Source organism: Pristis pectinata, chromosome 5 (genome assembly GCF_009764475.1).
Source record: "Pristis pectinata isolate sPriPec2 chromosome 5, sPriPec2.1.pri, whole genome shotgun sequence".
NCBI lineage: Eukaryota > Metazoa > Chordata > Chondrichthyes > Rhinopristiformes > Pristidae > Pristis > Pristis pectinata.
Window position 1 is genome coordinate 41636903 of NC_067409.1, and position 21771 is coordinate 41658673.

Below are 21771 nucleotides of genomic sequence, written 5' to 3' on the forward strand. Positions count from 1 at the left end.
AAAGTAGGAGGTCAAAAATCAGATCAGCCACAATATTAAATAGCAGAGTATGCTTAAGGAACTATATGGCCTACTTCTGTTTCTTATGTTCAATAGTAGCAGATGCATCAAGTTATTACTATGTGTCTGCAGAATGAAAATTGTTGAATTATTGCATCTACCCCTATAATCACATAGCTGGATAATTGCTCAGGAGAAGAAATATTCAAAAGTCAGGAGGTACGAATAGCATATCTAGATTTGCCATAACATTTTACAGTTCCTACTGGCAATGATAGTAACTTAATGACAGACTAATACAAAGAAAACTGCCCTCCTCTTTTCCCTATCCTACCAAAGATGTAATTGGGGGAAGAAACCAATTGTACAGCATTAGATTTCTAATGCAATGCTTTTTATGTATTCTTAAACAATAACATATATGGTCGAGATACTGATGAAGCCAGGAAAGTAACTGATACCAATTCAAGAAAGTATCCAATGTTATCTCTGTTCAGGTCAAAAGGCCCTTAGCTGCCGGGCTTTGTATGATACAGGGATGGGCCTACTGACTTCACGATTAATGTATTTCACATTACCCCAAAAAAAATTAGAAAAGTTCCTGCAACATCTATGGAATGCCTGAAAAACTTCCAAATATAAAAAAAATGCTTGAGATGTTCAACAGTCCTGCTGCATCTGTGCAAAGAGGTATAGTTAAAGACCCTTCTGCAATATTAACTCTTCTTTCCACAGATGTTGCCCAACCTACTGAGTGTTTACAGAATGTTTCTTTTTACTTCAGATTTTCAGCTTCTGCATTTTTTGAATTTTCGAACTTGAAAACTTACTTTTAGACTCACTGGATCAGAATTTTAAAGAAGTCTTTCAAAGCTATTGCAATCTTATATTACCTTTACATTTATCCTTCTAGTTGCATCAAATTTGAAAATGAGTCATTGATGTTTGACAGATTTAATATTTCTAACATTCCAGTTCATAAATTTCTCAATGATTTAACACCAACATTTTGAATATATTTATTTACACATTTTAACAAACTGATTAGACACATCCAATTTCTAACAGGTGAATAAATACAAAAACCTGTGACTGTTAATTTTTAGTCTGAAATTGCATTACATGGATTGAGCCAAAGGAGGAAGAGTTTGTCAGATTACCACTACTATCTCGATTATTGCATTTTAAAAAATTAATTAGTTTGCCCATTGTTAAATGCAAAGCCATTACCCTTTCTCCTTTTGCTAGGCATTTCATTTTAATGCAATGGCATTATTTTTACATGTTGTGCTATTGGTTTATTAGTTAATTCACCTTTTAGAATATATCAACAATACTGCAAACTAACTACAAAAAATTGTGCATTACAATGGAAAAAAGAAAACATTCTGTAACAAAAAATACACATTTAGGAACGCTGGAAAAAATTACTTAAGGAATACATGGTCATTACTTACAGTACATACAATTGTAGAGTGCCCTATGCCATATTTATATCATAATTATAAAGTTTATAACTTTTCTATAGCAAATCTTGTGATCTGCTTAATTAGTTCAGTATTTTTAATGATTTTTTTTCCAAATACGGGTTTCCTACCAGAGCAGTCCGATAAGTTTATGTAAATACAGACCACGTCATAATACCTTATTTACAAGAAAATGGACCAGAGTAATTTCAAAGTAATGATAATGAGGGAATATATGAGAAAATGTTAGTGCAAGGGCGGTACAACTTTTACACAACCTGCCAAATTATTTGCAGACCAGATTGCTGAAGGAAACTTAATACCTTAAAATTATTTCCAATAAATAATTTTAGATTAAGGCGTTTTAATTATATACTGTACATCCAATATAAACACAATTGAGCATTAACCAAATGGTCATTGCTTGGTTAGCAATTGGATACAGTTAACGCTACAAATTTCAATTGTTACATTAGAGTGAATCATCAATTTAAGCAGGCTTTTAATGTTTCATTAGCCCATCCCTACAGATGGCAAACATTATGCTTGTATTGAGCAATGCATACATCTGCCAATTGAAGAGAAGACTATTTTTCAATTTAAAAGTTAAGAGATCAATTTTGTATTAGAAATGTAATTATTTTCCCCCACTAAGAATTGGGATTGAGAGCAATCTGTTAATTTAGGATTTTCCATTACAAAGCAGTAGTGAAATGGACACTGGGGAGACAGATTTGCATTAGAAACAGGACTAGTTACTACAGCACTGGGTCTTGGTCTGTTGGGTGGGTTCATGAAGATCTACACCTCTGCTTCTTCCACTGTTTGGTCCTGTATTTTGAGGCTCATTCTTGGGCAATTTCTTTGCTGTAAGGAGCAAGTTAAAAGTCAAAATTTGGTTTTTCATTCAGAAAATCTAAATATTACTTTATCTGCTTTGAAAAGTACTTAAAATCACATTTATTGAGACAGGCAAGACATGAAGTTGCTGGGGCCCTAACCAAGATCTTCGTCCCCTTTCTAGCCACAGTGAGGTCCCAGAGGACTGGCGAGTAGCTAATGTTGTTCCGTTATTCAAGAAGGGAAATAGGGATAATCCTGGAAACTATAGACTGGTGAGTCTCACGTCAGTGGTAGGGAAGCTACTGGAGAGGACTCTTAGGGATAGGATTTATGAACATTTGGAAAACCATGGCCTAATTAGGGACAGACAGCATGGCTTTGTGTGGGGCAAGTCGTGTCTTACAAACTTGATTGAGTTTTGCAAGGTGACGATAAAGGTGATTGATTGAGGTATAGCTGTGGATGTTGTCTACATGGATTTTAGTAAGGCATTTAACAAGGTCCCTCATGGTAGGCTCATCCAGAAGATTAAGCTGCATGGGATCCAGGGTGACTTTGCCATTTGGATTCAGAATTGGCTTGCCCATAGAAGGAAGAGTGATTGATGGAACTTATTCTGGCTGGAGGTACGTGATTAGTGGTGCTCCACAGGGATCTGTACCAGGACCTCTGCTGTTTGAGATATACATGTCTGTGTCTTATGTATGTAAATGATCTGGAAGAAAATGTGGATGGGTAGGTTAATACGTTCGCAGATGATACAAAAACTGGTTGTGTTGTGGATAGTGTCGAAGATTGCAAAGGATATAGGTCAGTTGCAGATCTGGGCCAAAGGGCCTGGTCCTGTGCTGTTCTATGTTTAGAGCCAATTCAGGCAATTTGCTGAATGGTCAACTGAAGGGACACAGGAATACTCCCAGGGAAGCCAGACAACAAAAACACAAGGACTGCCAGGAAGGAGAGAGGCTGCAAGCAGAAGAGAGATAGATCCCTTAAGAGAACCAGAAAGCATCATTCTAATGTGTCGGAAGACTAGCTAGGTCTAACAAAGGAATAACTATGACTCTAAATTTCTGTTCTCACAAAAAAATCAGAATGAGCTACAGACCACTTAAGAGTTAGAGTAAGCCTTCTCAGTAAATGAATCAGGGATCAAGAATTCATTTACTGAGGTCTTATAATCAGTACAGATGGCTCTGCAAAGCAACATGAAGGATTACTGTCAACTGAATTTTGACCCCAACCCCTCCCTTTTCCATTATTGGTATATTAATATTGGGAATCATTGATGTCTGGCAAGAGTTATTTGCTTAGTTTTGGCAACTATAAATTTTACATGCTCCTTCTGAGAGGTCTCTTTCTATCAAAGAATTCATCATTTCCCATGTGGAGAATGCCCATCTCCTCTGCTTAATCGGGAGAGAAGGCCATAACCTGTGGAAAAGATGCAAGCCTCTGTCGTCACCAACTTCCTCACGTTTCTGCAGTTATCCAGTCAACATATGGCCTTTCAGCTTTGCACGTCCTTGCTGCTCTTCTTATAGCATCAGCAGTAGGCTAAGTTGTGAAGCATGCAGCACACCACCATGGAGTTGGATTTGGAACACTGAGCGGTTTTGGGCCCCGTATCCCCAAGGAAAGACGTGCTGGCACTGAAGATGGTCCAGGAGGTTCACAAGAATGATCCCAGGAATGAAAGGGTTTGACATACGAGGAGCATTTGATGTCTCTGGGCCTGTACTTGGAGTTCAGAAGGATTTGGTTGTGGTGGTGGGGGGGGTGGTGGTTGGTGAAGAAGGGGGGCTGAATCTTGTTGAAACCTACCAGATGTTGAAAGGCCTGGATAGGGTGCACATTTCCATTAGTAGGATCCAAGGGCACAGCCTCAGAAAACAAGGGATGCCCCTTTAATACCGAGATGAGGAGGAATTTCTTCAGCTGGAGGGTGGAGAATCTGTGGAGTTTGTTGCCACAGAGAACTGTGGAGGTCGAGTAATTAGGTGTAATTATGACAGATAGGTTCTTGATTGGCAAGGGGTTAAGGGTTACGGGGACAAGGCAGGAGAATGGGGGTGATGAAAACAAAAGTCAGCCATGACTGAATGGTGGAGTAGACTCAACAGACCAAATGGCCTAACTCTGCTCCTACATTTTATGGTCTCTGAGTCTTTGCAAGTCTCTGTCAGCCATCTCTAGACTGATGCACGTACTGGAATCTCTTTTTTTAAAAAAAAGAAAACGTGCGTTTCCCACAAGAATTCTGAAACTTTTGTGGTTCTTGCTGTATCAGCAAGTGTGGTAGCCAGTGGGAAATTGTCCTTATCACCCAAGTTCCATCTCCCTAGGTGATACTGATGGTACTGTCTCCAGGGATGAAGGTCTAATGTGTGCTTCCTGGATTAAATTGTTAAATTTTAATTTTAACCATGATTAAATTCTTCTGATGATAATTAGACAAGCATTGAAGTAAAAGTCTTCCCTATCAAAAAGATCCAAAAATGTTAATGGGAGCCCTAATGACACAAGAGTGCATCCAATAGCTACCTGCACTTGTGGAAAGCCAGTGGCTAAGATGGCACCTGTTCACAGGCATCAAAATCAAAGCAGAGGAATTAATTTCTCTCCAAGTACAGAACCTGGATGACCTCTCTGATGCAGCTGAATAACAAATTGGAAAACATAGCAGAATTCTGCTGCAGCCACTTGGAAGATCATGTGGTGAGGAAGTAGAGTCAATGAGATCTTGAACTTAATGGAAAACTGCACTTCTGGCAAGAAAGAGTGGCCGGAAGTCTTCCCACAGCAATTCACAAACGTGTGATGACAGCCTTGGAAGACCAGATTCTGCCAGTAAATCATTCTTCATAGAATTCCAGATAGAATGCGATGTCTCTGAAGACTACGAACACAGACCCATCATTGCTGGACTTGTCTGCCTTCTACCAGAGGTCCCCAACCAACCTTGAATGACCAGTATGGCTATGATGTCACCTCCAGTAATTGAATACTGAAGGATCTACTGAAAGAGTAGCTCAGTAACTAAATGCTGCAAGTATTCCCCTGCAAGTTTCAGGGTACTATGGATCCTGGGAAGTGTTTCAGCAATTCTGAAGATATCCAGTCACGTTTCCCAATGTCATTTGCTTATCCATATAACTAGCTAGAAAAGCAATAAAGTAACAAGATGTACTCCTACTTCTGCTGTGACTAATCCACACAAGAAATGGATTTTACACCAGGCATGCTCTTCTAATGGTACATAGCAAAACAGGGCTTTTTACTCAAGACCTATGTACCTTTCTTCCACCACATTTTTGGACCACAGAAGTCTTTCCTTTGGTAGATTTTTCATAGTTCCCTCTGCTGCAATTAGGTTGTAGTGACTTGCACTTCGCTGTACCCAAATGTTTGCACTCATTATTATTGTCTAGTTTTTTTCCCCTTTCACCATCATCCCTGCCATTTACTCTCACATAAAACTCATTTCCTTTTGTTTCCTTCTCCTTTTCCCCAGTTCTGCACTTGTTTGTTAAAAGCGATTCCCTGCCAGATCTGATCAAAGGCCATTGACATAAATCATTAACTCTATGACTTAATCCCAGAAACACTATCTGACCCAAGAATTTTTCTTGATTTTAAAGTCTTATTTCACATATCCAGTGTTTTCCATTTGGTTTAATTGTCATATAGCAACTTTATAAAGTAGATTTAAGTGCATTGCCCAAAAACATGTATAGGCACCTCTTAATCCAATAATTCAATATTACATTTCCATAAGAAATATTGCACCAATACTGCAAATTACAGAACAAACAATTTGCTGGAGGAACTCAGGTTGAGCAGCATCTGAGGGGTACAGAATTGTTGACATTGAGCCAAAGCCCTGCATCAGGACCTGAAACATTGACGATTCCTTTTCCCCTCACAAATGCTGCTCAACCGCTGAGTTCCTCCAGCAGATGGTTTGTTGCTCCAGATTCCAGAATCTGCAGTCTTGTATCTGCTTTTAACAGGATCAAGCTTACCTATTGCCAAAAATATTTCATTCACGTTCATTGAAGTCTTTGCAGATGTCTCCATGAATAATAAGCTGTTGTCATCTGCATAGGACTGTGCTTCCTACAAGAAAAAATAGAAAGCAGTTTTAGTGATGCTTGTGTGGATCACAACAACCATTTTGTCCTTTTCCTTCACAAAATGCTGCTTTGTTGTGTGGTCTGCACAATCATCTGAGAATGTCATTCTTGTAAATAATAAAGTCCTACAATATTAAAAGGGACATTTAATACAATACAGATATAACATTTATACAAGTCATATTTCAATCTCTTCTACAGATTTCTCAGACCAGACACTCTAATTTTCCTTTATATTTTTAGTCCTCACTGAGGCAGTTTGAGATACAATGCATTGAAAACAAGCAATTCTCCAGCACATTTGGATGAAGATATCCTCAAGTGCATTCTTGGATAATGAGTACCATTAGATTAACTGACCAGATATTCCAGATTGACTCCAACACTAAGGCCTACACAACATAAAACACTGGTCAAGTATGTGCCATTTACAAAAAACACAAATTCAACCCAGGCAGTTATTGTTCTACCTGTCTACAATTGTCTGTAGCATCATGCAGCAACACTAACTCCTAATAACCTAGATAGGCATTGATGCCTAGACTTAGCCAGGGTCAATCGCAGCCTTGGACAACAAATGGACACCGAATTCCATGAGGCAAATATGCCTGAATTTAGCATTAGAACTAAGGAATCCATAGAAAACTGAAGTCAAAGGTGATAAGACTGCAGAGGCTGAACTCAAAGATAATGATTGCAAGTTGAGGCCAAAGATGTCAGCCCCAAGATTTTGCTATTGGAAAGTGTCTAAGCCTTAAATGATCATCCCTCCACCACAGGGTCAGAGGGATTGTTCATTGGCAGCTACATTGAAGTGTTCACTTCCATTCCCAATTTCTCCAATAATGAAATAATTAATTTTGGCATGCAGAAAAAACTCACAGCTGTAGGCATACAAGTGGTTCATAACCCTTCATAGAATCAAATGATTAAGCAGAGACAGAGACCATTTGGCTTATAGTGTCTATGCTGGCTCGCTACTAGAGCGACATGCTAGTTCCATCCTTTTCATTATAAACTTTCAAATATTTCATCATATTTATCCAATTCCTTCTTGAAGACCACAATGGAACCTGCCTTTACTATGTCTGCATTCCAGATTCAAACCAAATGCTGTACAAGCTTTTCCTTACATCATTCTTAATTTTATTTCCCTTTATCTTATACCCATGACTTCTAGTCCTTGACCCCTCTACCAATATGAACAGCCTCTTTCTAGCCATTCTGTCCAGACCCCATCATTTTAATACTTCTATCAAATTTCCTCATCACTTTCTTTTCCAAACATAGTCCCAGCCTATCAAATCTATTGTTGTAATAGAATCCCTGTAATCGACAGGTGTCAATGCTGAGCCCACTGTCGATTGTCATCTATATTTGGATAAGAGTGTACAAGGCATAGTTAGCAAGTAAGCAGATGACACTAAAATTGGTGGTATGGCAGACAGTGAAGGTGGTTATAAAAGAATTACAAGGGGATCTCGATCAGCTGAGTAAGTGGACCAAGGAATGTCAAATGGAGTTTAATTCAGATAAGTTCGAAATGTTGCATTTTGAAAAGTCAAATTAACGTGGGACTTTCAGAGTGAAAGGCAGGGCCCTGGGGAGTGCTGTAGAACATAAGGACCTTGGAGTTCAAGTACATAATTCCCTGAAAATAGAGTCAAAGGTAGACAGGGTGGTGAAGGCGGCTTTTGGCATGCTGGCCTTCATCAGGGCATTGAATATAGAAGTTGGGAAGTCATGGTGCAGTTGTACAGGATGCTGGTGAGGCCACACTTGGAGTACAGCATTCAGTTTTGGTCACCCTGCTATAGGAAAGATTATATTAAACTGGAAAGAGTGCAGAAAAGATTTACAACAATGTTGCCAGGACTTGAGGGCCTGAGTTATAGGGAGAGGTTGGACAGGCTAGGACTTTATTCCTTAGAGAGCATAGGAGACTGAAAGGTGATCTTATGGCGGTGTATAAAAATCATAAGGAGCATAAATAGGGTGAATGCACTCGGTCTTTTTCCCCAGGGTTGGGGAATCAAAAACCAGAGGGTATAGGTTTAAGGTGAGAGGGGAAGATTTAATACAAACTTGAGGGGCAACTTCCCCCATCCCCTTAGAAAGTGGTATGTGTGTGGAATGATCTGCCAGAGGAAGTGGTTGAGGCAGGTACAATACAACTTTTAAAAGACAGTTGGACAGGTACATGGATAGGAAATGTTAGGTTATGGGCCAAACGCTGGCAAATGGGACTAGCTTGGACGGGGCACCTTGGTCAGTATGGACCAGTTAAGCCGAAGGGCTTGCTTCTGCCCTGTATGATTCTAGTCCCTCCTCTCAGGAACTAGTCTCATAAATCTTTTCTGGACTCCCTCAAAGCCTTCACATTCTACTAATAATGAGGCAACCAGAATTGAACACAACAGTTGAGGTTAAACCAGTGTTTTATAAAGGTTCAGCACAACTTCCCTACTATTATATCCTATGCTTCCACTGATGAAGCATATGTCCATGTATACCTTATACACTGCTTTTTTTAAATGGTTCTGCCAGTTTCAATGCTTTGTAAACCCACACCCAAGATCCCTCTGTTCCCACACCTTTAGAACAGTACTTTCCATTCCATATTGCCTCTCCTCCTATTTCTCCACAATGCCACACACCTTCCCATTCCACCAGCCTGTATCTATCTTGTGGCAAGCACTATCCTCTTCACAGTTCACAATAGTGCCAAGTTTTGTGTCATCTGCAAATTTAGAAATGTGGCTCCCATGCCCAAGTTTAGGCCATTATTACAGATCAAAGGAAAATTTGATTTACTGAACATACTTAGAACTTGGCTTTCAAAAGCTTCTTCCCCCCCACCCAAAAAAAAAGCACACTGCAATGACTTTTCATATTTTACGTACCTGAAACTCCACTGTTCTCTTGTTAGCAAGATCAGCCTTATTCCCTGCCAAAGCTATTACAATGTTAGGACTTGCTTGCCTCTGTAGCTCCTTAACCCAATTCTTGGCCCGTGCAAAAGTATCCTACAAAGAAATTGACAAGGAAAACAATAAAAGTGAAAGAGCAATTAACAAGTATCCCAAAAATGTCTGTGCACGTGTCTGAAGGAAACAAATTCCTGTTACTTGTTTGGTAAAATCATGCATTATTCCACAGCCATCTCAGAAACTATGTGAAATGACTCAATCTGGCTCGATTGCTCTTCACCGCCACACAAAACAGATATACATATGATTTTCACAGTACTGAATGTCCAATAAACTGAACTGGCAAACTTGTACTGAAACTGAAGCCAGAATCAAGCATTTTAAATTTCCCCAGCTTTAGGTCAGATACAAATTTGAGAGCACAAAAATAATTCAAGAATGCCAAAAACTGGTCTGTTCCAGATTACTTTTGTGATGAAAAAGTTTCTTTACATACTCCTGAGTTATTTAAAATTAAAATAAAATTACAATAAATAAATTCAATTCGCTAAAGGTTTTTAAATACCAGATTCAAAAATAAAAAAAGTCCAGATTTGAAGGCAAATTTCCAGCCCCCAGCTCTGCCTCTTTTCAAAGGCTGTCAGGGTACTTTGGAGCAGAGCACAAGCCGTATGTCACAAGTCCTGTGCACGTTTGAAGCTTCACTATGCCTCTGGGTCCCTAAAGTCCAACTGTCCTGAATAGCACCAGGTAAGCACAGGCAGGAAGAGACTACAGATGCCAGAGTGGATCTAACTCTATTCGACCCATAAAGAAAGTAACATGAAGATGTGTTGTACTTAAATTTCCAAAGTGATGCTGTAAATTGTGGAAAAGGCTATTGTTTAAACTCAAAGCTGGAGATTCAAAATGAATTATTCAACTTAGTGGGCCAGAACTTGTTGCTAGTGGTGAGCACCCACTCATACCAATGACCAACAAGGCAAGTACAAACTTACCTTTTCCTTGTCTGTAGACCTGTGCCCAAAGCCATTCTCAATCCAAGATGGCAAGATGATACAATGCTACAGAAAGGGCAGGCTAGAACAAGGTCTACCCACAAAACAACAGAAAAGAAAATCTTGTAGCTACAGTTGACCATTTCATTTTCCTTATGGATGATAGTGACAATTATCCTTTGATAGTGTGAAAACCTTTCAAGATGTTATCCAGACAATTACACACTCTAAACAAGGAAATCAATGAAAATGAAACTGACCAAAAGCACAGAATTTCAAAATCAGCTTTCACATCCAGATTTTCAAAGAATTGTCTTGAAATGAATGCAAACTACTTGTAAATTCATAGTTATACCAGGAAGTTAAAGACTCCATAAAAGTGTCAAAATGAGTGAACAACACGATTTCAGTAATTTATTTCAACATTCAAAACAGATGCTTGTACCTAGCTTGAGTGGCAATGTAGTGTAGATATTTTGCTTTATATCTGAATTTTTTCACAGAATGAGCTGCTTTGATGTACAAAGGTCATCATTAGCTTCTACAAGCTTCAGTTGTTTCTAAGCATTGCTGCCAGAACATTGCCAACTTTCCTACATTTCTACACCATTAATCAGTTACCACTGCAAAGAAACTATAGCTTGACTTGTATAATGCAACCTTGTGTACATCAGTATGGAAAATGAATAAAGTTACCTATGAAAAACTTAAAAACTCCAAAGCTAAATGGTGTAGATGCTGAAAATTGAAATTAAGTGGGGGGGAGGAAGGAGAAGAGATTTCAAGAGGACTAGCCTTATTACAGATACAGGCAGGGTGTTAACTGTGAGGGAAACCCAACTGAGCAGCCTCAATATTGAGTACCTCAGCAAAGAAGAAAAATCAATACCTATGCAAAAATAATGCAACTTTTATGAAAAACTTAAAAACTCCAAAGCTAAATGGTGTAGATGCTGAAAATTGAAATTAAGTGGGGGGGAGGAAGGAGAAGAGATTTCAAGAGGACTAGCCTTATTACAGATACAGGCAGGGTGTTAACTGTGAGGGAAACCCAACTGAGCAGCCTCAATATTGAGTACCTCAGCAAAGAAGAAAAATCAATACCTATGCAAAAATAATGCAACTTTTCTACAGAGAATAGAGACAAAAATCATTAACATTCTCCCTTCAAATGGTAATGGGCAAAGATTAGAAAAATATCTACACAAAGAATAAAACAAATCAGGAATCGAGTTAAGTTGAGAAGCAGAATGGGTATTATTTTGGCTGAATCTGTTCTCTTCCCACATAGCAACAGTCATACTTGCCATATCTTTTACACCTACATGTCACCCAATTTGTTTCAAATTCTTAAAACATATGCTATTCAGTTTTCAGTTCATAGTTTCAATTGTCCTCGGCTACTGGAGATGCCCCAACTCATTTGATATGTCCTTACCTATCAAAGGGGTCCTCTTTAGGCTTGTTTATAAATTGGTAATACTAAAACGTAGTGCTAAATAATACTAAAATGTAGTTCAATCTCTCCCCCCCCCCAACACTGTCCTTAAAAGTTTGGTACTTGTATCAAACAAACGATGTCATTATTGAAAAATAAGACTAATAAAATAATGTTTTTGCAACTAAAAAAGGTACAGCTTTATGTGGTCTCGAGAGAAATGAACATGTTAACTTTGCATACTTTTAATTTAAATCATTGGAACACATTGTCAAGACTAATAATGTTGCATAACTCCACTTACATCATTTGTGATGTCATAAACTACTATAGCAGCCTGTGCTCCTCGATAGTACATGGGGGCCAAGCTGTGATATCTTTCTTGTCCTGCTGTGTCCCATATTTCAAATTTTACCGTTGTGTCATCGAGGCAGACAGTCTGAGTTAAAAATGCAGCTGAAAAAAAATTGTTAGCACATGAATGCATTGCTGCAATTAAGAATGATTTCTGAGAAACTACTGAAACAAAATTTGACAGCGAAGTACAAAGCTTTAGTTATCACACTGACAGCAACAAAACATTTGTTTTATAGAACAGTTTGTCACTTACACAACTACCATAGATGAACAAGTCTAGGATCATGCAATTGGCCTCAAAGAAAACAGTTACAGTTGACACTTGTTAACCAAGGTCAGAATAACCTTAACTAATTTGGAGAAGATTGTGACCAATTCTGACATGAAGTCTGCTGCCACAAACTGACCTTTTTTTAAAATTAAAAAGCTATCAAGCAAACAGTTTCCTAAATGTTGAAATATTCACTGAAGTAAATACTTTGAACAACTTGTTGGGTCTCAAATCAGCAGACTGCAAATGAAGTTATAAAGATTAATTTCACAGGGCATCTAGGTATAGTTTAAATATTCCCTGGGATGCTTCAAGTTTTGAAGTCAGATCAACTTTGCTCATTTTTCCCCATTGCATAGACTATCTGGATTAATGATTTATTACAAAGTTTGACAACAAAGCAGCTTAATATACAGAGCTCATACAAATACAGGTTTTTAAAAGTAAACACCTTAAAATGCTACATTATCTTTAGTCAGTGAGCTATAGCTGGTCCATGCTTACAGCTTACATTTACTGATGGAACATCCATAGCCCCAGGATAGAAAATTATAAAATTATTCTACAGTTCTGTTGCTGTCTATATAGTATATAAATATCAACCAGTATTTTTGCATTAGAGCTTCATGAAAAACTTCTACTACAATGGACCGAAATTAAAATAGAAAATGTTCAAAACACTCAGCAGGTCGGACCGCATCTGTAGAAAGAAACAACATTTCAGACTTTCAGCTCAGTTCCAATGATGCTAACCAACTTCCCATTTCCAGCATTTTCTTAATCTCAGATTCCAAGTATTTGTAATGTTTTGATTTTCATTCCAGTATAAAAATTGATTAAAATTCTTGAGATTGGGTTATGAATGCATTATCACTACAATAGAATGTTATAAATATAATGCTTGTCAAGAACAGCTACCTAAATACAAGTCTTATGTATTTATAGTCATACAGCATGGAAACAGGCCCTTCAGCCCATCTGGTCCATCCCGACTAAGATTCCCATCTAGTTCCATTTGCCCTTGTTTGGCCCATATCCCTCCAAACCTCTCTTCTCTATGCACCTTTCAAATGTTGTTAATGTATCTGCCTCAACCACTTCCTCTGACACTCATTCCATATACTGACCACTCTCTCGGTGGAAAAGGTTGACCCCCAGGTTCCTATTAAATCTCTCCCCTTAAACTTATGCCCTCTAATTCTTGATTCCCCAGCCTTGGGAAATAGGCTGTGCTCATTGACCCTATCTATGCCCCTCATGATTTTATACATCTCTAAGATCACCCCTCATTCTCCCGTGCTCCAATGAAAAAAAAGTCAACCTGCTCAACCTCTCCCCATAATTCAGTTCCTGAAGTCCTGGCAACATCCTTGTATTTCTCCCCTGCACTCTTTCCAGCATTTGCTCATTATCTCTTTCCTTGCACAGCAGCTTCTGAAATGGCCATATACAAAAATGGCTGTTGCTACCAATTTAGTCACTGTTGCACTACTTTAATCAGTGAATAAATACCCCATAAAATTCCTCACACCAAAATATAGGAATTACATAAAACCATACTACAAAATTTAAAACCAAAAACAATAAGGCTCAAGAGTACAAGGCATTAATTCACTATAAAAATAATTTAAATTGCTTTCTCCAAGAGTCAGGGTCATACAGCACAGAAATGTCCATGCCAACTTTTTTTGCCCATCTGCACTAATCACATTTGCCCACGTCCTTCCAATGCCTTACCTATTTAAGTGTTTGCCTAAATGTCTCTTAAATGTAGTAATTGTATCCAATTCCATAATCTCTGGTAGCATGTTCCAGATATCAACCACTTAAAAAAAACCTTAACCCTCACATCCCTTTTTAAAATTCCTTCCTCTCATCTTAAACCTTTGCAGTCCTGTTTTTGATACGTCTACCATGGGGGAAAAAAGATCATCCACCCTATCCATGCTTCTCATTATCTTGTATACTTCTATCAGGTCACCTCTCAACTTCCTTTGCTCCAGGGACAACAAGTCCAACTAACCAAATCTCTCCACATAACTAAAGCCCTCCAATCCAGGCAACACCCTCTGCACTCTCTCCATTGCAATTGCATCCTTCCTATAGCACAGCTCCAGCTGCAGTCTAACCAATGTTTTGTAAAGTTGCAACACGAGATCCCAACTCTTATACTCTATGCCCCAACCTAGCATGCCATATCCAAGCATGCCTTCTTCACCATCTTATCCATCTGTGCTGCCATTTCCAGGGAACTATGGACTTGGACCGCCTCAGTCTCCCTGTTCATCAACATTTCTTAGTGCCCTACTATTTACTGTATTTCCTACCCCATTTAATTTCCTAAAATGCATCACCTTACATTTGTCAGGATTAAATTCCATCTGCCAATGCTCCACCCAACTTTCCAACCGATCTATATTCTGCTGTAGCTTTAGCCAATCTTCCTCATTATCTGCACCACCAGCAACTTTCAGGTCATCTGCAAACTTACTAATCACACTTCCAACATATCTCTAGTGATTTGCAAAAAAAAATTACTAATTTGTTATAGTAAGCCTTCAAAGATTACCAGGCTATTAACGCCCTTACTCATCAGAGATAAAGGTTACGGGGAGAAGGCAGAAGAATGGGCTTGAGAGGGAAAAATAAATCAGCCATGATCAAATGGCAGAGCAGACTCAATGAGCTGAATGGCCTAATTCTGCTCCTATGTCTTATGGTCCAAGACTTTAAACATTTATAATGGATCGCAAAGATTTGTACCCAGGAGATCATAAGGAGTTTGTATTCAGAACAAAGATTTATGGCAACTATTTTAAAAGGAAATTTTTCATTACTTACTGACAGAGCTGACAATGTAAGTTTATCTTACCAACTAGAAGTTTAACAATTTCAAACACAGAATGTTTTGTGGTATTGTCAGGATTATAACAATAAGAAAAAAGGAATGGACTACAAGGCCCCTTTCCTACCCAGAACATTCTGATTTCCGTGGATGTCAGATCAATTGCTGTTTCAAATACAATAACAGAACACTCAACCCTCTGGTGTAGAATATTCCAAATTAAACAATTATGTTGATATTTACATAGAATGATTATATCCTTGATAACCATTTTATTCCAATTCCATATGGCTATTGCAAGCTATAGCTGGCATGTATATTAATATGGCAGAATAGGAAGAGAGAACCTTTAGTCATATTTAAAAGACACCCCAGGAGATCTGGGAGGGTAATACTGGAATCTATCTGGCCAATCTTATCTTTCAGAAAGTGACAACCTGAAGTCTACACTTGGTCTTGCTGTGCTATGATGTCCAGATACACCACATAGAACCTGAAAGATGAACCTCAGTACTGAGAATTCCAGGAAAACTCCAGAAATGCAAGCCAGGCTAATGGGTAGAAAACAATGAATACATTATTGTAGAGATGCATCTGGTAGGGAGGAAAAAAAAGTACTGAGAGAGTTCTTTATAGGATTCCATAGCTGTAGCTCCCACATTAGCTACCTCAAAACCAGAATGAAAACAAGTCATTCTTGAAACCAAGTGACTGGCAAAGATGACGACAAATCTGGTGCAGATAAGTGACTTTAGTAAGCCCCTTCAGGGCTGGAAGTATTTGTAATATCTTGTAGTTTGCCATCCACTGAGGCTCTCCATTCAGAAAAACTACTTCCCCCACCTGAGACAAGTGCAACTTTGTTACAAGTGCAAGCTTCCCCAAGGGCTAGGGTGTGTGTAAAACATGGTCACTGATCTGCAGGCACCAGTCAGGAGTCTGCGGCAGTCTCTGCCAGCCACATTTAAACTGGTATGGCAAGCCAAAACATAACTTGTGGGTAGCAATAGCTATTCACTAATGGTGATGACGCTGATGCATAACTTACAAGTACACAACATGCATAGGCACACAATGAAGGCCATGCTGGCACATGAAATGAGGTGAAGACAACCATTGGTCTACTGGAGCAACACTCCTGCTACTTGAACTGCTCTTAAGGAATCCTGTACCACTCAGCTCAGTGCTACATCAAATGCCAAAGACACTGCCACTCCCTATGCAGTGTCGCCATGGGCAGCAAACTAATAATGTGCAGCAGTTCAAGGAAGAGGTTATTCACCACCACATTCTCAAGAACAATTAGGGACTGACAATAATTTATGGCCTTACCAGCAGCACCCACATTCCCAAAAAATGAATTAAACATACAAAAAAAAACACAGGTTGCATGACTGCCAGGACACTTTGTCAGCCATTTTGTACATTGCTGGTGGTTCACTGGGTGTGTCACAGCCTTTTACCATGGTTTAACAGCCCTTGATGCTGGTTGTAAACTCTCACATCTTACCTTTTCTCTGTATCAACCTTCATTGCATTTTTGACAACATCCCCCCAAAAATAAAATCATATTCCAAAGCATACAAAAATCATAGCAGACTACATATAAAACTGATCTAATCGCCTCCATCCTTTCTTCAAGTGTTTTTGCCTATCCTGATGATCCTCCTGTACTACTACACATATTAGCTCCCTAGAGTCTCAGCTGTCTGCCACTGTGGTAGCCAGAATAGTCATAGTCATAGCCAGAAACACCTCTTTCCACTGGCTAGACCCATTCCCCTAAGTGTAGATGGATTCTGTCCACAAAGAGGCACAATAGACATGATCTTTACTGTGTCAATGTCAAGTGAAATACCAGGAGTAACATCAACCATTGTACAGAGTCTCTTTTGACCTCAAAATTCTGTAAACTAGTGGATACATATAGAAATTCACCCTTATCTTACGTCTGCTTCATAATGCCATGCAAACCATGATCTTAAATAAGCTCAATCAGACCCAAACCTCAGGGCAGACTGGTCACAGGTGGTGATGGGTCAGTGTACAGGAGCGAGGTAGGACAGCTGGTTGAGTGGTTTGCAACAACAACCTCTCGCTCAACGTCAGCAAAAATAAAGAGCTGATTGGTTCTGCTTTTCACTGAACACCGACAAACTTCTATAGATGTACTGCTCAAAGTATCCTGACTGTTTGCATCATGGTCAGGTACAGCAATTCAAGAAGCTGCAGAGTAGTGGACTCAGCCCAATACATCACAGGTACATCCTTCCCCACCACTTGTAGTATCTAAAGGAGGCACTGCCTCAAGGTGGCAATACCCTCTCTCCTCCATTTCACTGGAGTTGAACACACCTAGAAGCCCAATGGGCAACTCTTCAACCTATATTCTCTCCATTGCAGAACCAAGATCATTAAGCCGTGGCAGATAGACGGTGATTATGTGTGAACTTGTTCAGATTCAGAGCTCCAAATCATCGTTGAGTTATGCATAGAAGCATACGAGCAAACTAAATGTTTTGCTTTACATTCTTTAAACAATAATCGTCTACCAACCCACCTCTGCTGAACCACTGTCCTCTGACAATGAAGGTCCACAATGAGACGCTGCTAAATATCTTGGAAGCCACCTCTCAAGAAGGTAAATGTCAATGATGAAATTTATAAATGCCTTCAGTGCACCAGCACAGCCTTCAGTCGTCTGAGCAAAAGTACATTTGAAGATAAAACTTCACATGCAGCAAAATTCTCTTGGTCTACAAGGCAGCAGTGACCCCCCAATCTCTTGTGTATTTATGAGACATGGACTACCTAAAGTGGGCACTTCTGTACACTGGAAAGATATCACTAAACAGTCTCCACCAAACCTTCCAGATCCACTGACAGAATAAAAGAATTCATAGAACATAGAACAGTTAAAGCACAATTCAGGCCTTTTGGCCCACAAAGCTGTGCCGAACATGTCCCTACCCTAGAAATTACTAGGCTTATCCATAGCCCTCTATTTTACTCAGCTTCCTATACCTATCTAACAGTCTCTTGAAAGACCCTATCGTATCAGCCTCCACCACTATTTCCGGCAGCCCATTCCACGCACTCACCACTCTGAGTAAAAAACTTACCCCTGACATCTCCTCTATATCTACTCCCCAGCACCTTAAACTTATGTCCTCTTGTGGCCACCAATTCAGCCCTGGGGAAAAGCCTCTGACTATCTACCCTATCAATACCTCTCATCATCTTATACACCTCAATCAGGTCCCCCCTCATCCTCCGTCTCTCCAAGGAGAAAAGGCCGAGTTCCCTCAACCTGCTTTTATAAGGCATGCTCCGCATCCCAGGCAGCATCCTTGTAAATCTCCTCTGCACCCTCTCTATGGCTTCCACATCTTTCCTGTAGTGAGGTGACCAGAACTGAGCACAGTACTCCAAGTGGGGTCTGACCAGGGACCTAAATAGCTGCAACAATACCTCCCGGCTCCTAAATTCAATTCTCCGATTGATGAAGGACAATACACCATATGCCTTCTTAACCACAGAGTCAACCTGCGCCGCCACTTTGAGCGTCCTATGGACTCAGACACCAAGATCCCTCTGATCCTCCACACTGCCAAGAGTCCTACCATTAAGACTATATTCCGCCAACATATTTGACCTACCAAAATGAACCACTTCACACTTATCTGGGTTGAACTGCATCTGCCACTTCTCAGCCCAACTGTGCATCCTATCTATATCCCTCTGTAACCTCTGACAGCCCTCCAAACTATCCACAACACCCCCAACCTTCGTGTCATCCGCAAACTTACTAACCCACCTCTCCACTTCTTCATCCAGGTCATTTATAAAAATCACAAATAGTAAGGGTCCCAGTACAGATCCCTGAGGTACACCACTTCCACTTAGAATACGACCCCTCAACAACCACTCTTTGCCTTCTGTGGGCCAGCCAGTTCTGGATCCACACCGCAATGTCCCCTTGGATCCCATGTCTCCTCACCTTCTCCATAAGCCTTGCATGGGGTACCTTATCAAAGTATTCAACTTAAGAATCTTCTCCCAGGCCAATATACCCGGCATTGAGGGCCAAGCTACACAACGTGCTGGTGGCCATGTCATTCACCATGTCATTCATATGCCCACTGAAACAGGCACTCCATTTTGAGATCTATTATGGAAGAATTAACTAGATGGATGAAGAAAACGATTCTAGGTTTTTCTAAAAGCCTTCCCAAAGTGCAATATCCCCACCAAGCAAGGAAATCCCTAGTCCACGACCATTCAAAATGGAGGAGGAGCATTCCAGATGGCATTGCAAACCTGAAATCCATTCACTGGGAGCACATGGAAGCCCAGCATAAACAATGGAATAAGTGCACCTCTCCCAAATTACCCACCTACTACAAGTTTGCCGATACCACACTAGACTGTTCAGGAACTTCAGCTCCATGAAACTTGAGTAGGAACAAGTAATTCACAATTCCATGGACCTCTGAGAAGAGATCACCAGTGGCTGCAACAAGTAATGGAAGGCTTGGAAGGTAACCTTGTGCAGCTTGAACTCAGAAGGCCTGGGTGAAGACAACATCATACAGCACAGGTTAGCTGTCCAAGACAACAACAATGTCATTTGCTGAGCAGTAGGGGTGGCATCTTGAGTGCTCTTGATCTCACTGTCCTATCTTAAATCATGCCCCATGAAGTCAACACTAGCACCTCATTAATCCCATTTATCTATGGGCAACAAGTTGCTGATTGCCAAGATAACTCACAAATCCCTTTGTACACTAATTCACTGCAAGCTGATTATTGCTCAACACCTGTCCAAGCCATCACTGCAATGTCAGGTGTTGGGCAGCTGCTGCTTCCCATCCACTATCATCCATCAGATGCTGCATCACGGTGTTGAAAAGGACTTAATTGGACTAGAAAGGACAAGTTCCAAATTTTGTTCAGAATTAAGATCCTCAGTATTTAAAGGGTTTCTGGATGGATTAAATGTTTCATGGTGCATAACAAACTCCTTTTGCAGCCTGCCACAATGAAGATTTCATCTGAATCTTCTGCAGTACTTGAGTGACCTTACCCTCTGGTACACATCCATGCCATCTTTAGCTGTCCTGGCTGGATGGGTGGGGGGTGGGGGGCATCATTTATGCACAATGCTATACTACCTGTAGAGCCCATCGCAAGGCAATTTTATTTAAAAAAAAGTTTGAAATGAAGTGACAATGTATCTTCTTCTTTACTACTGTTAAGGTGCCCACGATGGCAAGACTGCAATTCTTGTGCCTTTCTCCTTTCATAAACCCAAGTATCATGTGGGGGTTTGTAGGACAAACAACAAGCACATGCTTACACTATTTGCTGCTTATATGTTAGTGTCTGCACTGCCAATCAGCAAGATCCTAACTGATCTTTTACCTCAGCACTACTTTCCAGCACTAACCCCATATTTCTTAATCTGAATCTCGAATAGGCTCAGAGTCTCCCCTGCTGTCTTGGGTAGAGAATTCCAAAGACTGGGTACTCCCTGGATGAAGAAATTTCTCATTTTTGCCCAGAATGCTGACTTCTTATTTTGCTACTGACTTATTCTTGACATACAAGTCAGAAGACACATCAACTCTGCATCTAGCCTATCAACTCCCATTAGAATTATATGCACTTCAACAAGATCAACTCTCATTCTGCAGAACTCAAGAGAGTACAGACCTGTCTATTAATTTCTCCTCACAGGAGAGCCCTCCATCCCAGGAATAAGCTGATGAACCTTCACTGTGTTCATTTTATCACAGCTATATTTCCCTCTAGGTAGATACCAGATCTGTGCCTGAATACGGCAGATGCCATTTCACTAGGGCCCCATACAAGTGCAACAAGGCATCTCTACTCTTTTACTCAAATCTTCTTGCAAAAATACTAACATAGCACTTGCCTTCCTGATTGTCTGGTGGATCTGCATGTTAACTTCAAGTGATTGATGTACAACAACACCAAGGTCACTATGGAAGTCAACATCTTTAGTTTTTCAAAATTTAATAATACTCCACTTTTTTGTCCACAAAAGGGAATGACCTTACACCTTCTCACATTATATTCCCAACTGCTAGGACCTCTCCCATTGACTTAACCCATTTATAATGTCCCCAGAGCTTCATGGTTGAATAACTAGCAACGTGTACAACCACAGATGTGATAGTACATCATGCAGCTGCTGAAAACAAATAAGGATGCACTAAGGAGTACTAATGTCATTATGACCTCATGTCCTCATGGTGGATGGAAGTTATTGGTAGGTAAGAATAGAAGAGCACTTATTTGTAGTGAGTGAAGCTAGTACTGTAGCTGGTAGAACATGACATTTGAATATAACAAAAAGGAGTCAGCCATTTGGTTCACCATTCAATAAGATCCTAGTTGATTTTTTTTCCAGCTCAGTGCCACTTTCTTGCATTAACTCTGTATCCCTCCATTCTCATAATAT

The 21771-nt window shown here is 39.8% G+C and overlaps 1 protein-coding gene across 2 annotated transcripts in view; it reads right to left on the bottom strand.

Annotated features, from left to right (window-relative positions):
* Window positions 1–1005: 1005 nt before the first annotated feature.
* Window positions 1006–21771, bottom strand: part of rab5aa (RAB5A, member RAS oncogene family, a) — a 31456-nt gene continuing 10690 nt past the window's right edge. For both annotated transcript variants that reach the window (XM_052016017.1, XM_052016016.1), the window contains 4 exons: window positions 12116–12267; window positions 9349–9471; window positions 6335–6428; window positions 1006–2333 (listed from right to left, as the gene is read on the bottom strand). In XM_052016017.1, the coding sequence (XP_051871977.1) occupies window positions 2218–2333; window positions 6335–6428; window positions 9349–9471; window positions 12116–12267 (485 nt within the window). In that variant the 3' untranslated portion in view covers window positions 1006–2217. The remainder of the gene's footprint in view (window positions 2334–6334; window positions 6429–9348; window positions 9472–12115; window positions 12268–21771) is intronic.